General features: G+C 49.1%; 1 protein-coding gene across 6 annotated transcripts in view; it reads left to right on the forward strand.

The window, feature by feature from the left end:
• EXOC3 (exocyst complex component 3) overlaps window positions 1-18,860 on the forward strand; it is a 1,019,937-nt gene that overhangs the window by 270,141 nt on the left and 730,936 nt on the right. For all 6 annotated transcript variants that reach the window (XM_069620467.1, XM_069620465.1, XM_069620469.1 and 3 more), the window contains one exon: window positions 18,079-18,760. In XM_069620467.1, coding sequence (XP_069476568.1) covers window positions 18,079-18,760 — 682 coding nt within the window. The remainder of the gene's footprint in view (window positions 1-18,078; window positions 18,761-18,860) is intronic.

The following is an 18,860-nucleotide window of genomic DNA, read 5'->3' on the forward strand; positions in this document are numbered from 1 at the left end:
CACAGGGATAAAAGGCAGAGCACGAGAGCACACTTTGAGCAAGGCCGAACGCACGAGGAAACAGCTACACCGGACCGGCAGTTCAAACGGAGGAGAAAGGCGGTGAGACCTGGATGGACAACGAAGAGGGAAATCCCCTATCCCTTGTCAACTCAGACCCGTGAAGCCTCCGACAGGGAAATTATTATACCGGGAAGTCCATCTGGCGTGTGGTATGATAGGTGTCAATGGCACACGGGGCTCCCCCACGCTAATAACCAAAGCGGTAGGAAGCGCTTGCCACTGTGGTGCCGTCCTTGACTCCCAAGACAAGAAAATTCTGACAGTTCAGCACAGCCGAAGAATCGAACAAGATGGATAGTAAAACCAAATTGTCCTGGGCCCAAGGTTGCAGGCGGCAACCCTGTCGAACAAAGAACTTGTGCAAATGAACTTTAAAGAAACCCCAGTAAGAGGAACAGCAGCAGAGTGGTCAGGCGTCGCGGGGTGCTCATTCGAAGGACTCTAACTGAAGCCTTTTTTGGGTTGTGGTTTTGTTTTGTTGAACTACGAAAGCCAAGAGGCCTTAAGAGAGGCACAAGAGAAGTGTCAAAGCGGTCCTACTTTAGTGGAGCAAAACCCCTCGTATGCTCGGAAGTCTTCGACATATTGGAGAAAAGTGATTGAACTGTAAAACTGGCAAATGTGAACCCGACAGAGGGATGCCTGCACATTGAGGGTAAACAGTGATAAACCCGTGAACATTGTGATGATAATTATGAACCCAGCTGAGGGATGTCCACAATGGATAGCTGTTTAAAAAGACATTGGGCCTCATTACAAGTAGGCCGGTCTGGATTTAACGGTGCTGGTAAAATCATACCGGCACCATTTACCGGACCGGCTCATTCCGGCCCTCAATCCCGGAAACACCATAACCGCAAAGTGACCCCTGCGGTGTCAACGCATCCGTTGGCTCCATGTACGTAAACAGCGCATCGAATCGCTGGCGCACCCCCAGCCACCGGCAATGCACAACACCGATCTCCTTATGAGTGGCACGGACACAGAAACACAGCCACAAAAGTGGCGGAAACACTGTGAACATCGCTGCGGTATTGCCGCCACTGCGGACATGGCGTTAAACGGTGGCAGGTGAGCTGAATCAGGCCCCAGGTGTGCAAAATGAGCTGCACTTCATAGGCCACTGGGAGCCTACAAAAGGGCCACACCCAGACCCAGGCCACCTTCCAGTACAACCATGCTGTCAGCGGCTGTAGCAGAATTTGGGCTAGGGAACCTACAAGCAGCAGTGCACATCGTGGCAGCAGTGGGGAAGAGGCGCAGGCGCAGGAAGCAAAACTTGAACCCCGTGCCCATCCCAAACATAAACGTGCAGCAGGCACCACCACGCATGCAGCTAGAAATACCCTGCAACAGGGCCTCACGCTGGAACCTGACCCCAGCTCAAATCCACACACTATACAGGCTTGACCGGGCCTCAATTATATTCATCGTCACCCTGATTGAAGAGGGCATCAGTAGCCGCATTGGCATCCAGACTGCAACCCCCCGCTGACGGTAGTCTCGGTACTGCATTTCCTCGGAACCGGGATATATCCGCACACTGTTGGGGAGCTGCACTGGCTGTTACAACCCTGTTTTTCCAGAATACAGGTCCGGGTACTGGATGTGCTGCTGCGCCATGCCTCAGAGTACATTTCCCTACCCCGTACCCCTGCCCAGGTCATTGCCACCAAGTTGGCCTTCCATGCCATTGCAGGCATGCCCAGTTGCATATGTGCTATAGACTGCATGCACGTGAGTTGACAGTTGGACATGCAATTGAGGCGGTGTACTGCAATCGGAAGCAATTCCACTCACTGAATGTCCAGATGGTCTGCGATGCCAGACAAATGATCACCCATTGCTGTGCACGTTTCCCGGGGTCTATACACGACTCCCTGGTCTTGCGGAATTCCACATTGCCACGCTACATGGAATGCTATGCGGGACAAAACACATGGCTTTTGAATGAGTACAACTGCCAATGCATGACCCCTGTGTATTGGGGGCGGGGGGGTGGTATTGAAGGGCCACAGTTTCCCAGGCATTGAGGTGAGTACAACTGCCAATGCATTATCCCTGCTCAATGTAATGGACAAGCACAAGATTCCACACAGTTCAACGCATAGAATATTGAATTGCCACAGCGCCAACTACATGCAGACCCTAGCCATGTGGTGGCACTACATGCAATGTCGACATGTGGTGGTGAGCTCCTCCATGCACACGATGTGCGCTCCCCGTGCAGTGTGCATTGCTCACATCTGTACAGTGACCAGTGTCTGCCTGATACAGGTCTGGGCATTACATCACAATGTCATAGTCACCCACCACATCTGAACCCATGGGCATTGACATGTGCGCAACATGTCGTTGCCCAATATCAATCCACAAATATTACCATCACACATCCAAGTGTGCCGTACAGATGATTCACACAATAGATTACCAAATGGGGCTTCATTGTACTGCATCTGAATCAGACAGTAATACCACAAACACTAACATGTGCCCTTGCTTACACTGCCATGCAGGTGATGCTGTATATGCAGTCACGCCATGGCTGTTGACGCCCATACAAAGGCCAAGGAACCGGCATGAGGAGGCCTACAACAGGGCACACATGCGCACACGTGGCATACCTTTGGACTACTGAAGGCCAGGTTCCGCTGCCTGAGCCGATCTGGTGGCTCATTGCTGTACAGTCCAGTGAAGACAGGGAAAATAGTATTAGCATGTGCGATGCTACACAATCTGTGCATTCGCAGGATCATTCCACTGCCCCAGACATCGAGGCTGAAGATGATGATGATGATGATGACGACGAAGATGGTGATGGGATGGGTGCACTGCCAGCCCAGGGTGTCATTGATGGACAACATGCACATACAGCACTCATCCACAATTTTGTTTTTATACACTTCTCATGCACATTCAGCACTTCATGTGGTGACACAACATTAAATGGATTGTAGACACAAGAAATCAAGATTGTCCACTCGTCATTTGCTTCTTCACAAGTGTATTTACAAGTATACCGGGGTGATGGGAATTGGATAGGAATCAAGTACACACGTGCCCCCCCACCTCCCCAACATACCCACCCACCAACCAGGGCCCAACTGACTTACCCCACTAAGGACCACCCCCACCTCCCCAATGTACCCACCGACCAACCAGGCCCCAACTGACTTACCCCACCAAGGATCACCCCCACCTCCCCAACGTACCCACCCACCAACCACGGCCCCATCACAACAGTCTGGACGACAGTTCAACAATGCACTGTCTATTTCTGTCCACTCTTGTGGGCATACATGTCCTTTCCAGATGGCATTGACGGGCGTGAAGACCTCCTCCGGGGACTACTGGCCACCGAACTGGAGGGTGTGCTGCTGGCAGATGGCACTGCCGGGTTCGCAGGTGGCACATTACCCAGGAATGCCTGTTGGACGACAAGCATAGTATCGGCAATATTTAACATCATATTATTGCCCTCCCTGACACTCCGTGAAAGGACCATGTTGGTTGTTGCAAATCGCCCAATTGCATGTGATAGCCTGCGCACGGAGGTGGTACTGCTCTCCCGTTGGAGGTTAGCCTCCTCGCGTTGTAGTCTGGCCTCTCGTTGCAGCCTTGCCTCCTTGAGTTGTTGCTCCACAAGCTGTGTTAGGCTTGCCTGGTGCTCCTCAATGTGCAGGAGTTGGGCGCTGAGTTCCACGAGTGACGGTGTGGGGGAGCGGTATGGACTGTGGCGTCCCCTGGGGCTAAATATGGGCACCTGCTTGGGAGTGATGTTGTCCCCCTCATCCACATTGTCGGGTGCATACGCGCCCTGTTCCCCCGGCGCACTGTCGACGCTGGCTGCGTCATTGCCGCTTTGAGGTGGTTGCACACTGATGGCTACGACAGGTGTGTCCTCGGTTGCCACGTGCTGCACTTTGGGTGCAGCGGGCATGGAGGTGTCTGTGGCCACCGTCAGCATGGCAGGTGGTTGTGTGCCAGAGGTGGAGGCAGTGGCATCCCGGGATGTCTGTGTACAACGGCCACGTTCAGTCACCCTTGTCACTGGCTCTTGTGCTGAGTTACTGTCGGATGATGTTCCTGTGGGGGAATGTAGAGCATGCTGTTAGTTGTGTGGCAGGATGTGAATGGGGCTATCGCATGCACAACACTCATCATACTCTGTCCACTTGCATGTACACACATTTGATGGGTGATGCACTCAGGTGTGTGGATGACGGCTTGCACACAGTTGCACATTGTCTGCCTGTCCTGGTGGAGTTGTCACATGGCTGTGTTGCGTGTGTTGTGCGGGACATTGGTGGATGTGTTGTGTGCCTCTAGGCCCTGGCCGTGGGAGGGATGGGAGGGTAGTGGGACACTGGTGGATGTGTTGTGTGCCTCTCGGCTCTGGCTGGGGAGGGGGGTGGTTTGTGGGACATTGGTGGATGCATTGTGTGCCTCTAGGCCCTGGCTGGGGGGGTGGGGGGTAGTGGGACATTGGTGGATGTGTTGTGTGTCTCTAGGCCCTGGATGGGGGGGGGGTTTGAGGGACATTGGTGGATGTGTTGTATGCCTCTGGGCCCTGGATGAGGGGGGGAATTCCATCATTCGCAGTCATGGATTTGCACTCTGTGTACTTACCAGCCTCGGCAAGTGTGCCGGCTCCGAGCTCAGCTCCACCTACTCCCTCGATCCCTTTGAGGTGCATTACACTGCTGCACTTCTCCTCCCAGGTCTGCAGCTTCTGGGGTGAAGCAGGTCCTCCTCCTGTCCTGGTGCTGTGCTGCCGTTGTGCTGCCATAAGGTTGCGTAGACACGCAGGCGCAGATCGTCCCAGCGCTTGTGGTAGTCTTTGAGAGTGGGCACTGACACACAGACTGCTGTGCACTTCTGTGCTGCGGCTGCCCAAATTTCCTTTCGGCGCTGTGCCTTCGATCGGCGCTGAAGAACAGTGGCGTATTGTCAACAATGTGCTCAACCAGCACTGTTAGTTCAGCCTTGCTGAAGCGGGGTTTGCTCTCCCGTGTGGCTGGTATGCGGGATGTCATCTTCTTGCTTCTCTGGATCAAGTCACTGTAGGTGTAGGCCCAGTGGTTGCTGAAGATGGCAGTGTATTGTGGTTTATGAAATGGTCTCTGCTCTCTGCTCTCTATCCGGTTTTCGCGATCAGTGTTTCCGGGTCCGGTATTTCCATTTCCGGGACCCCTGGGGCAGATACGGATGTACCGCTGCCATGTTGCACAGTGCATCTGTCTACATGGGTGTTTGCTTAACGGCGGTGACACTGTTTCCACAATGGTCTGGTGCGCACGACCGACAACTCGTAATCGCACCTTATTACGGCATGCTTGTGGTCACGGAAACAACGGATTCCGAAAAGGCTAACTTGTAATGAGGCCCATTGAGAGTTCTGAATGATACGTTTTTGAGTGAAACACCGTAGTGAACACTGATTGATGGAGGCCAACAGGAGGGATCAGGGCCTGGCTGAGGAGGATTCAAAGGGGCAAAGAGCAATAGCCCAACATTAAAAATGACCAAAGGAACTTTTTATTTGTTTATTGTTTTTGGTTCAGCCGGCCTTCTAAAAATCAAAGGCAAGAGAATTTGCAGGAAAGAAACTTGGCCCCAGAAGATCATGGCATCGTTGATCTGTAACTAGAGTGTGCTGTGTTCAAAGGTCCTGCCTTGTCTTGTGATAAAAATGTTTGGAAGGGAGTCCCAGGCATACCATCCTGACTTATTATTTGGTGAACAATTCTTTATTTTCTTGAGAACATTATCCCACACTATTTTCTAACTTGGTTGTAAGGATTGGTAATTTTTTTTTTTTTTAGTATACGCTTTTTTTATCTGACAAGATGCCACTAGGACTGCCTTATTATTATTTGATGGTCGTAGCTTGCTCCCATCTTAGATTTAGGTTTAAATTAGGCATTGTATTCACCCATTATACAGTTTAATAAACACCCTTGAACTGTGATCCCTTGTGTCTGTCTTTCCTGTTGCCACCATGAGTTCCTTACACTTCTCTTGCACGAGGATGAAGTTCAGTCATTAGCATTAGGGCCTTCCGTTCCCAAGTCTCTTTGCCTTTCAAAATCTCTTCTTTCAGAGGGCCTGATGTGACAAACAAGAAGTTCTTTTTCTCCTAGGATTTCACAAGTACTCAATTTCTCAGGCGATTCACTTTTCACGTCGGATCCCCCACAGCCGGTCTCGGATGCTCTCAACACAATTTTGAATTAGTTTCCCTCCACCAGGCTCAGACCAACTTCATCCACTTTGTCATCAGCTTTCTTTACGTTATTAACATTGAAGGCTTTCGATTGTGCACATGATTTTACTTGACCCGTTGCAGAACCACTTTATTCACAATTTGTTGTCACTCTTTCGCTTTCGCCACCTTTTAGTTGGATATCTTACAGAAGCTTTCGAATAAGCAGGTACGCAGTGCCCTACCACTCGGTCTAAGGTATTGTATCTTGGCTTCAAAGTTCAATCACTCAATTTTACTCTGATTGATTATCAAATGCGCTTCATACACTGTTCGCTTCCCTGTTCACTATACAGTGTTGCCGCTTCCAACCTTGCCTCCAATACAGACCGGTCTAGTATCGGTCTCCCCAACTCACTGGCTGTGCTGACTTCACTGGCGCTGCCTTGTTGTTGGAGCCAAGGACAGTACCACGGCTGCAAGCATTCCTCACCGCCTTGACTATCGACGCAGGAGAGCCCCTTGCACCTCCGACACACAATGCAGGATTCTTCAGCTTTGTTTCCTGGTGTTAGGTTTTCTATTCTCAAAGTTTCTTGAAAGTAACGGTTTCTCATCAAAAAAGTCAAGGGCACTTTCCTCCTTGTGATCCCCGTCTGTTTTGCCATTTTTCGCATTGTATTAAAAAGCCATCTTGGAACTGCTGCTTCCTCGTGTGCTTTGCCTCGCTCAGAGTGTGCTCTCGTGCTCCGCCTTTTATCCATGTGAGTAAGTGTAATGGAAGGCAGGTGTGTGTAATGGTCAGTAATTGCCTGACCATTGTATTGGGACATGTCAGGTGTACGGCTCGGGGGTTAGTTTGTTTTCTCTCATAGCAAGCGGTCTGTGCGAAAGTGGTCATGTTGGGAAAGAGGGGGGTGGGTTGAGTTCCTAAGTAGCCTACTTGGTAGGCTAGGGTAAAGGTGTTATAGGGAAGGGGATACCATGTCTCGCGATCTGGTGTCCCACTCCCGAAGACCCCTCACCCAGTTGCCCCTTCTGCACTGGTCCACCCCCAAGAACTGGATCCAAAAGCGATGGCCTTGTCCTGACCCCCTGGATGGCAGATCCCCAGGGACTAGCGCATGAGACACGTTCAGTTTTCTCACAGCACCCACACAGTGCCAGCCAGATCACTCTGTCAAAGCTATTGTAGCTTGCTTTAAAGTTTGATCACCCATCAGCAGTTCAACTTCACTTGCGCCTCTTAGCACACACGTTTTAACAATGGTTGTTACAGTGCTTGCCATACAATGTTGCTGCTTGCAACCTTTACACAAAATGGGGACTGACCCAGACGTGGTACAGCTAATGATGGGGTCACCAATATTCACATAACAAGGGTTTCAAAAGCCGTAAAGACTAAATTTGAAAATTTATGAAATGATTTTAAATGGTATCCAGCAGGATATCCTACTTATTCCAATTTAGAACAACCCAAGGTCACCATAAGAAGCATAGAGCAACATCATTTTACACAAAGAAAAACGTATTTTCTTTCTGACTTATTTATTTCACAAAAAAGAGAGTGTGTTTAACAAATACATAAAATTCATTACTTTCAACAAAGACATACAGTTATAATTTGAACAAAATCTAAGTGCAATTACGGTTTAAGCAAAATCTAAGTGCATTTTATGAAAGTCCGCCAATTGGTCTAGGCAGAATATAAATGCACTTGTAAGCAATATACAGGTCTGCCAAGCAATTGGGAACAGAATTTAAGTTCCATTCGACATTGAGACCGTTAGGACGTTTCGGCGGGCCACCTGTGAGGCCACTGGTGTTGGAAAACCGCCTTCCTCGGGGCAAAGTAAGTAGTGAAATTCCCCTAAATGAATGAGGGGGAAAACTTCAAAGGCAGGAGGTCAAGACGTCAAACAAGACTTGCAACCTTGCCTTCAACATAGACCGGTCTTGTATCGGTCTCCCCAACTCACCGGCTTTGTTGATTTCACGGATGCTGCTTTTTTCTTGGAGCCCAGGTCACAACCACAGCGGCTGGTGATTCTCCCCATCCTGATTGACACAGGAGGGCCCCGGGTACCTCCAACAAACAATGCAGTATTCTTCAGCCTGGTTTCCTGGTCTTACGCTTTATATTCTCAAGGTTTCACAAAAGTAGCAGTTCCCTGTCGAAAAGGGCCAAGGGAACTTCCCTCCTTGCGATCCTCTTCTGCTTTGCCGTCTTTCGTCTCTCGTTAAACTGCCACCTCGGAACTGCGCTTCACTTGTGTGCTTTGCCTCGCTCAGAGTGTGCTCTCATGCTCTGCCTTTTATCCGTGTGGGGAAGTGTAATGGAAGTCAGGTGTGTGTGATGGTCACTAATTGCCTGTCCTCACCTGACCATTGTATTGGGACGCGTCAAGTATACTATTCGGGTGTTAGTCTGTTTTCTCTTATAGCGGGCTGTCCGTGAGAAAGTGTTTGTGTTGTAAAATGGGCAGGTGGTTGAGTTCCTAAATGGTGTTACAAGGAAAGGGTTACCGCGGCTCACCATCCGGTGTCCCACTCTCAGAAGACGCCTCACCCAGGTGATCTTTCAGCACTGGTCTACCCCCAGGAACTGGATCCAAAAGCGATGTACTGGCAACCTGCATGTCAGATCCCCGGGGACTAGTGGGTGATAAACCTTCTGGTTTCTCAGTCTGCAGCAGTCCTCGCTGCTATCACGTCTCCTCGCAATAAAGGTCCCCTGATGGTCTCTCCCACACGGGCCTCCCTGTTGCTCTCTGCTGTTTTCTGGTTCTCCCTTCATATGCCTGCAACCACTTAACAGGTTGCAGGTGTGGATTCTTAATTGTTCTTGCCTGACCCTGATTAAAGGGCATGCCTGACTGCAGGCATCTTCCTCATCCCAGTACTGGAGTGTTGAAATGAAGGTTTAGTGCGCATTACTCTCGGCCTCCTCTTCCTCATCCCAGTAATATCAAAGGTCAAATGTGGGCAAATGAGGGGAGAGGCTTTGCAGTAGCCCATAATGGTCAGAGGAGGGTTAGGTTGGTTGTCAATAGGGAACAGGGATACCGTGTCTTGCCTGTGGGCACCCCACTCCCCAAGGACCCGCCACCCAGGTGATCCTCCCTTGCTTCTCCACCCCAGGGTTGGGATCCAAGAGCGATGGCCTTTCCCTGGCCACCTGAAAAGTGGAACCAGGGGAAGTAGGAGTGAGACTACCCTCTGGATTCTCATAGACCTCACCCACCAACCCTTAACGAGTAAAGTCTAAACCTTTATAGAGAGCAAAAGAGGCATAAGACTGAGTATCAGAGCCCCTTCCCAAAAGAGGGTAACCCGTGAGGCAGAGACCTGTGATGTTAGGGTTTTCTTTGTTTTTATTGTTCTCCTATTACCTATAGTTAATTGGGATTTGGCTTGGGACGTGCAAAAATAGCAAAATCACATTTAAAATAGGTCTGCTTTGGCTGCTTCTTGACCCTTTGTCATGATATGACACCAACTGTAGCTGTCTGTCTCGTCTACCTGCTACTTTCCACTGTGTACTCTTTGCTACAGTATCCTATTCAATCTCGTTGCACCCTGGCCCCCTTGTGTTGCTTTCACTCCTTTCCACTGGACCTCCTCCGATATCAGAATTTGTACTACTATTCATGCTTCAAAATCTGCCCTTGTACTCCAAAGGGGAATCCTTTCTTAACTCTACATATCGTCGTCCTCCCTTTTACACTTTCCCTGATTTTCCTATTTATTTATTCAACTATCGAATTGTCAGCTGATTATCAGTGTATATGGCGCATCTCTGCAGCATCTAACAACTCGGCCGAACTCTTTAACATCTGCAAGGAGCTGGCCAATCCTGGTGCAGTGTCTACCTCTCCTCTCCCCTCCCAGGCCCTCTGTACGGCACTCTGTACGGCCCTGGCCTCTCATTTCATCTCTAAAACTCAGGACATCCTCTCTCTCTTCTCCCCCTCCTCCCTCTACGCCCTACTCTTCCCCTAGCCCTTCTTCAGCCACCTCTGCTCCCTCCTTCTCTGCCTTTCCCCTCTACTCCCCAGACAAGGTTTCTAGACAAGTCCAATCTATGAAAGTCTCTTCAAAACAGGTTCACCCCTGTTCCTCTAACACCATCAAGGACCACATTGACACTCCTGCTCTGGCTGACTTCTGCAACCACTCCTTCGCCACTGGAGTCTTCCCTTCCCCCCCTGAAGCACTCCCTTGTGCACCTTCTTCTTAAGAAACCCTCTACCAACCCCTCTTGCCCGGCTAACTATTGCCCAATCTCCATCACTCCTTTCCTGGGCAAACTCCTGGAAAAGCTGGCCATCTCCCAGCTTAATCTTCATACTGAATCTGTTGGTTGTCTACATGACCATCAGTCTGGCTTCAGAGCTGCCAGAAGCACAAATCTGCTCTCCTAAACATCTGTGTGAAGACCTGCTCTCCAACCTTGATTCCAACACCCCTGTCTCCTCATCTTACTTGATCTCTCTTCTGCCTTTGATACAGTCAACCAAGCCATCCTGCTCAACCGTCTCCGTGATAACCTGGGTATCACCGATCAGGCCCTGCATCTCAGATCCCCTGACTTCTTTCCTCTCCGATCAACCCTCTCAGGTCCAACTTGTGTCCTTCCTCTCCTCTATCTCTTCCTGAGGTGTTCCCCATGGGTCTAACCTCTCTATCTGGCTTTTCAGCCAATACCTGGCACTTCTTGCCCACCGCATTGCCGCTCTCTGCCCCAACTTTCAGGTCTATGCAGATGACACTCAACTTATTTTCAGGCTTCCGTCCGCCACCTCTTCTTCTCTCATCTCTGACTGTCTGTCTGCTATCCAGGAGTGGTGTGCCGCCAATGATCTCTGCCTTAATGCCAGTAAGACCGATATTCTCCTCATCGGCACACCTGCTCCCTCCTTTCCTGTCACTCTCTGGCCGGCCCCTCTTGGCCCTCTTCCTGCTCTCATCTGTGAGGCTAAAAACCTCGGGGTCATCTTCGACTCCACACTTTCATTCTCGCCTCACATCTCTGACGTCTCCAAGAAGTCACACTACCAGCTGCACCTCCTCAGAGGTATTCTTCCTTTCCTCTCCTTCCACCAAAAACCTCAGTCTCCTCAGTTCTGGTTCTCAATAGGCTGGACTACTGCAACAGCCTCTTTCTAAATCTGCCTGCCTCTACTCTCTGGCCTCTGCAACTCATCCAAAACAGGACTGCGAGACTTGTCCTTGGCCTTAAGCCCAGGGATCGAATCTCTCCAGGACTTAAATCTCTGCACTGGCTCCCAGTGGCTGCGAGGATTAAGTTCAAAACCCTCTGCATTGTCCACAAGGCCTTCTGGGGACTGGGGCCTCAATACCTTCAACTCTCTCTTCCTAAATATCTTCCTTCTCAAGCTCTTCGCTCATCTGCCTCCAACTCCCTCAGGGTCAGTCGCTTCTCCAAGCAACAAGTTGGTGGTAGATCTCTTTCTTCTGCTGGGGCTTCACTCTGGACAGCCTTCCTGCCTCTCTGAAACTTGAGGAGAACCATCTCCGGTTCCTGAAGCACCTCAAGACAGTCCTCTTTGCTTCTGCTTTCTCTCCTCCTCTCCCCTGCTGATCTCCTGGCTGAAACTGTAACTACACTGGTTACCTGGCTACCCTCTGATCTCTGGCCCAGGTCCTCTCCCCACCAGTTGTACTCCTGCACTGCCCCTGTGGCAACCCTTGCACTCGGGGACTGTTTCTGTATCCCTACAGCTGTCATGATCCATAGAACGCGTCCCTTTTGGACTTCCTGGTCTCTGTCACAACGGGGCTTGCACTCCTTGGTACTTCCAACATGGCCTTCTAACATGGTAGGCTCTCCACCAGCCTCCACGTCAGACGTAGCTCATTCTACAAAGAGACCACGCCCCCGCTACCCCGCGCGTCTCAATGCTACCGCTTGCAGTGGCTAGACGTGTGCTCCGTAGTTCGCTGTAACTAATCTCTTGTTTCCTGGTTCCCGGACCCTCGATTTCCCCCTCTTCCCTACCTCCCTCCTTACTCTGCCTTGATTCCCGGATCTCGTGTACCACCTCAGAGTACACCTCCCTCGTTTCCTGGACTTCCCGGAGACTCCAAGTACCCCAGGACGCTGAATGCAAGCTGGAACCATAAGCGGCTTGCGCGGGCTTGTACAAAATCCGATCCGTATGCAAGAAGGCTCCTTCCAAGAATTCCTGCAAGGATCAAACTCAGGTGAGAAAGGGGGAAATCCGTGACAGATTGAGACGCCAAACGGCCGAAGTTGAATCGGACATGGAGGAGGCCGTCCAGGATCTCATGCGTCGCATGCAAGAATTAACGACCGAGGTGCAGAATCTGAAAGCGGAAAATGCCGCAATAAAACAATTAGTTTTGTCCCGTGATTCCGCTACAACGGAAAGTGTACTACTGGGCGGCATTGTAGATAAATACGATGGGTCTGCAAAAACCCTTCGTGGATTCCTTGACTCCTGTTTAGTCCACTTTACCTTTAAGCCCTACTACTTTTCTACCCCCAGGGCTAAGGTGGGCTTTATAATTTCGCACCTCTCCGGAAATGCACTAACCTGGGCCACACCTTTAGTCAATTCTGGAGATGCCCTCCTGGATGATTACGACGGGTTTATAAGGCCCTTAAGACCATGTTTGACCGCCCAGAACAGGTCTATAGCGCCCAGGAACGTCTACTTGATTTCCAGCAAGGTTCCCAGGACCTGCTTATATGTAACACGATCTGAACAATTGGCTAACGAAGCGGATTGGTCCTCAGAAGCATGCGTTACTCTTTTCCGAAGGGGGCTAAACGAAGACATCTAAGATGAACTAGCCAGAGTGGCTCGCCCAAGTTCATTCCAGGCCCTTATGGATCTCGCTATGCAGATAGACTTTTGTATCCAGGAAAGGAAGGCAGAGAAGAAGAAAACCAAGATGTCCTTCCAGAAGGTTTCCATTGAGACCTCCTCGAAGTCTGACCCTACTCCTGCCTCTGTTAACGATCCAGAACCCATGCAATTAGGGGCTTTCCGTGGACCCATATCCCCGCAAGAAAGGATGCGAATGATCCACAGGGGGTTATGTATGTATTGTGCCTCGGATAAACATCTACTTAGAGTGTCCTCTAGCCCCTTCACAGCGTTCGGGAAACGTAAGCTCCCGATCCTAGATGGAGTAAGGCTTCGGGAGAGAGAGGTTTGCTCCACATCTATACCATCCTTGAACTCTCCTGGACAGAACAAGCTAGTGATTCTACAGGCCTTTCTATTGCCATCCAAGAATGAGACCTACCCCATTTTGGCCTTTGTGGATTGTGGGGCCATGGGGATATTCGTAGATCAAGATTGGGTCTTTAGCCACCACATTCCATATGAAACTTGAGGCATCGTGAAACCTGTGGAGGCGATCGACGGAGGACCTCTTTCTTCAGGACCCATAACCTTACAGACCAAAGAGATCCAACTCTCGATAAACCATCAACAAGAGGTGATCAAATTTGACATTATAAAGTCAGCTCATTACCTAATGGTACTGGGTATGCCCTGGTTACGGAAGCACAACCCATATATCAACTGGGCAGCAGGATCCTTGTTTCTTGGTTCTGAGCATTGCATGTCTCACTGTCTATTCCTGGATTCGTCCTCGACATCTTCCGAAGGCACGCCAACAGACCAGCAAGGCCCATTCATGGTTTCAAATATCATACAGGTTCCTAAGGCCTATCAGGAATATGCTGACGTGTTTGCAACTGCTATACTCCAGGCCCTACCCCCTCACATACCTGAAGACTGCGCTATTGATACAGAACCTTCAGCAGTGATTCCCTTTGGAAGGATGTTCATTTTATCCGAACCAGAACAAAGGGCCCTCCGAGAATACTTGGATACCAACCTTGAAAATGGCACTATAAGACCATCTAAATCTCCAGCTGGAGCTTTGTTGTTTTTTGTTCCCAAGAAAGGCACTAAAGAGCTTAGGCCTTGCCTTGATTATCGTGGATTAAATCAATGTACCCTCAAGGACCGCTACCCGTTGCCCTTAATCTCAGGTATCCTGGAAGCGGTGAGAGGAGCTGTAGTATTCACGAAATTGGATCTCAGGGGTGCCTACCATCTGATCCGTATCAGGGAAGGAGACGAATGGAAAACAGCCTTTAGAACACCCTTTGGTCACTTTGAATACCTGGTCATGCCCTTCGGACTCGCTAATGCCACAGCGGTCTTCCAACGTTTCATGGTTCGGGTGTTTTCTGACATGCTGTTCCTCTTCGTCATAGTTTACCTGGACGATATCTTGATTTACTCCAAGGACCATCTAAAGCATGAAGAACATGTTAAGGCAGTCTTACAACGGCTACGTGAACACAAACTCCTAGCTAAATCCGAGAAATGCCTTTTTCATGTCTCTACTGTTCACTATCTAGGATTTGTCCTTGGTCCAGAAGGAATTGGATTGGACCACTCAAAGGTAAAAGCCATACTATCTTGGCCTGTTCCCACTACCGTGAAACAGATTCAATCCTTCCTGGGGCTTGCCAACTTTTACCGGAAATTCATACCGTCCTTTTCTGAGATAGTTCAACCGATCATTGCATTGTTGAAGAAAGATACTCCCTTTCTCTGGACATCAGCTCAAGATAAGGCATTCCAACGATTAAAAGCAGAGTTTACTCAAGCCCCCATCCTAGCTCAACCTGATATTAATCGACCATTTCTAGTGGAGACGGATGCCTCTAACTATGCCATAGGAGCAGTGCTAAAACAGGAATTCGAGGACAAATTAGAACATCCCATTGCTTACCTTTCACGAACCCTGACTCCCAGCGAGACTCATTATTCTGTCTTGGAAAAGGAGCTGTTAGCCATCTGTCAAGCCTTCACAGAATGGCGTCATCTACGGTCGTACGGACCATCGAAATCTTCAAGTTCTACAATCTTTGGAATGTAGAATAGTCATCAAGCCCGTTGGGCCTTCTTTGCCCAGTACCAGTTCCACATCCATCATGTCCCCGGATCACAGAACATAATTGCTGACGCCTTATCCCGACGTCCCGACTACGAAACTCTTGAAGATTGGTCCTTCCCAAAGATGTTTCCCCACACAATTTTTGTAGCCCAAGCAATCAGTCTCCTGGAAGACATTCAGATGCAAACCCAGTCCTCTGAGATGTGGAAGGAATTTACGGGGAAGAATCGGTGGAATCTTAGAACAAGAGACGGGTACCTGTTTAAGGATAATGGCCTGGTCATTCCCACACAGAGACTACAACAACGGATTATTAACCTCTGTCACGATACCTTTCACTCCGGACATCGTGGTGTCACCAACACCCTCCGTCTCATACAAAGACAATTTTGGTGGCCTAAAATGAAAATTGACGTTCAACGGTACATTCAAGCCTATGCAGTCTGCAATCAAAACAAGCATGATAACAAGAAACCGGCAGGTCTCCTACTTCAACCTACGCTACCATCTAGGCCCTGGGAATTCATCGCTATAGACTTTATTGTGGAATTACCACCATCCAGAGGTTACACGACTATCATGGTCACCATTGATTTATTCACCCACATGGCTCATTTTACACCATTGTACAAATTGCCATCAACCTCAGAACTCGCTGGCATCTTATTTCGACTTCATGGACTCCCTTCCAAGATCATATAAGACAGGGAAACACTTATGCCATATTCTAGGAGTCCAACATGCCCTCTCTTCAGGTTATCATCCACAGACTAACGGAGCTACCGAACGTGTGAACCAGACCCTGGAGCAATACCTTCATTGTTTCACCACCAAGGTACAGGACGACTGGTCACTCTTAATACCTGTGGATGAATTTGCCTACAGTTCAGATCACTCGGCAGTCAAGACCAGCCCTTTTTTTGCAGCCAAGGATTCCACCCTTTGGTTCTACCTTTCGTTCTCCCACATCCCACACCAGTACCAACAGTCGACTTCTGGATTGAAACTCTCATCAATGTACACAAGGAAGCCAAAGAACACTTAGAAAAGGCCCAAACTCACACCAAGCGTTATGCGGACTTCAAAAGAAGACCAGGACCTTCTTATGCAATCGGTGATAAGGTCTGGCTGTCCTCGAAACTACTGCCTCGACATTTACGACCAAACAAACTGGCTCCCTGGTACTATGGCCCTTTTTCCATAAAGGAAATCATAAACCCAGTGACATTCCGGCTCAAATTGCCAGACTCCTGGAAGAAGATTCATCCAGTTTTTCACACTTCTTTATTAAAACCTTACATCCAGTCCTCCCGGAAGTCCTTCAGACCCAACCCCGTGGTTGTGGACGACCAGCTGGAATATGAAGTATCCAGAATATGCGACTCCAGGTATAAACGGGGTCAATACCTGGTTGAGTGGAAAGGATATCCTCCTAGTGAAAGAACCTGGGAACCATTTTCATTTTCAAATCTGAATACTCCTCGATTGCTCAGAAGTTATCATCTCATACACCCGGGCAAACCTGGTGGGACAGATTTTCGGAGGAGGCATGCTGTCATGATCCATCAAACGCGTCCCTTTTGGACTTCCTGGTCTCTGTCACAACGGGGCTTGCACTCCTTGGTACTTTCAACATGGCCGTCTAACGTGGTACGCTCTCCACCAGCCTCCACGTCAGACGTAGCTCATTCTACGAAGAGACCACAACCCCGCGTGCCTCGACGCTACCGCTTGCAGTGGCTAGACGTGTGCTCCGTAGTTCGCCGTAACTAATCTCTTGTTTCCTGGTTCCCGGACCCTCGATTTTCCCCCCTCTTCCCTACCTCCCTCCTTACTCTGCCTTGATTCCCGGATCTCGTGTACCGCCTCCGAGTACACCTCCCTCGTTTCCTGGACTTCCTGGAGACTCCAAGTACCCCTGACTGCTGTACACACACTGGAACCAGAAGAGGCTTGCGCGGGCTTGTACAAAACCCGATCCATACGCAAGAAGGCTCCATCCAAGAATTCCTGCAAGGATCGAACTCAGGTGAGAAAGGGGGAAATCCGTGACAACAGCCCCCCTACCAGCACTGCCCCTCCCCCTTCCCCTGCACTTGCACAATCTCAATGTCACCTGGCCTAGTAAGATCGCTGTCTGTCTTCCCCGTTTCCCTCTCCCTTGCCTTGTCACGCCATGAAACGCTTGTGTATAAGCGCGTTATAAAAGACTTATCATATCCTATTGTGAATAATGTATGTTGTAAGTGTGTGTGGGTGGTCTAAAGTCTGTGTTCTCTTGAGAATCTTTCCCTTCCACCACCTGGGCCAATACCTGTTCAATTATCACTCTCGCTATTTCTATTGCACCCTGCAAAAGGTTTGCTCCATTGTTTTCTTCCTCATGTAAAGATGTTCTAATCAAAAGGCACCCCTTTGTGTTCAATAAATTCAAATACTTTGTGACTCTGTGCTTTCCACAGATTCCCTATCTATTTACTTAATGCCCACCCCCTAAGATGGAATAATTTTATTTCAGAAAGTGCATTTTACATTATGATGTGTTAGGTGTGATGGTTTAGTATTTGTTTTTAAAGTGGAATATGCCCTATTTGTATTACATCTAGCTGTAGGGCATGTTTGTGTTTGGACTATATGAGAAATTCCCATTAAGGAATCTGTTAAGCCATATCTCTGAAAAATCGTTTTACATATTGTTAGTTTGGGACAGCACTGTGGGTGTACCCAACTAACACCTCGATATGAAAAAGATGCTCATTCTATAGGGATTTAGCAAAAAGCTTTATTTTGTCTTGATACATGTTTTCTCTTTTGTTCCCTCTACATGGACCATACAGTGCCAGAGATAGTCAGAGAGACTGAAGAACTAATATTGCAAGGAGACCTTCTGAAAGCTCATCGAAAGCTGATGGACCTGGAGTGTTCCCGCGATGACCTTATGTACGAGCAGTACCGCATGGACAGCAAGAACAGTCGTGACATGAAACTTATCCAGAATTACTTTGGGCAGGTTCAGAAACTCTCGGATGAGCTAGCTAAGCAACTTTGGATGGTAGTGCAAAGGTCTTCTGTGACTGTTCGCCGGGATCCTACCATGCTCGTTTCTGTGGTTCGGATCATTGAGAGAGAAGAGAAGATTGACCGGCGCATGCTTGATCGGAATAAACAGACAGGGTTCATCCCTCATGACCGGCCCAAAAAGTGGAAGGAGAAAATGCTTGAAGTCCTGCAGAAAACAGTAACCAACAGGATTGAGGGTACTCAAGCAGACACCAGGGAGTCAGACAAAATGTGGTTAGTCCGCCACCTGGAAATTATCCGCAGATATGTCTTAGACGACCTGCAGGTTGTGAAGAATCTCATGGTGCAGTGCTTCCCCCCACACTACGAGATTCTTAAACAGTTTCTTGCCCTCTACCATGAAGCGCTGTCCAATCGCATTCAAGAGCTTGCATCAGAAGATCTAGAAGCAAATGAAATTGTCAGTCTTCTCACATGGGTTTTGAACACCTATCAGAGGTAAGGACCAACCTTCAAACGAATATGGTAGCGCAAACGCATAAGTGTTACTTCGGGGGATTTTAGAATGCTAGTAACGCTGTTTAGAGCTTGTTTTCAA

This window comes from Ambystoma mexicanum, chromosome 5q, assembly GCF_040938575.1.
Source record: "Ambystoma mexicanum isolate Mex_15411 chromosome 5q, UKY_AmexF1_1, whole genome shotgun sequence".
NCBI classification, from domain to species: domain Eukaryota; kingdom Metazoa; phylum Chordata; class Amphibia; order Caudata; family Ambystomatidae; genus Ambystoma; species Ambystoma mexicanum.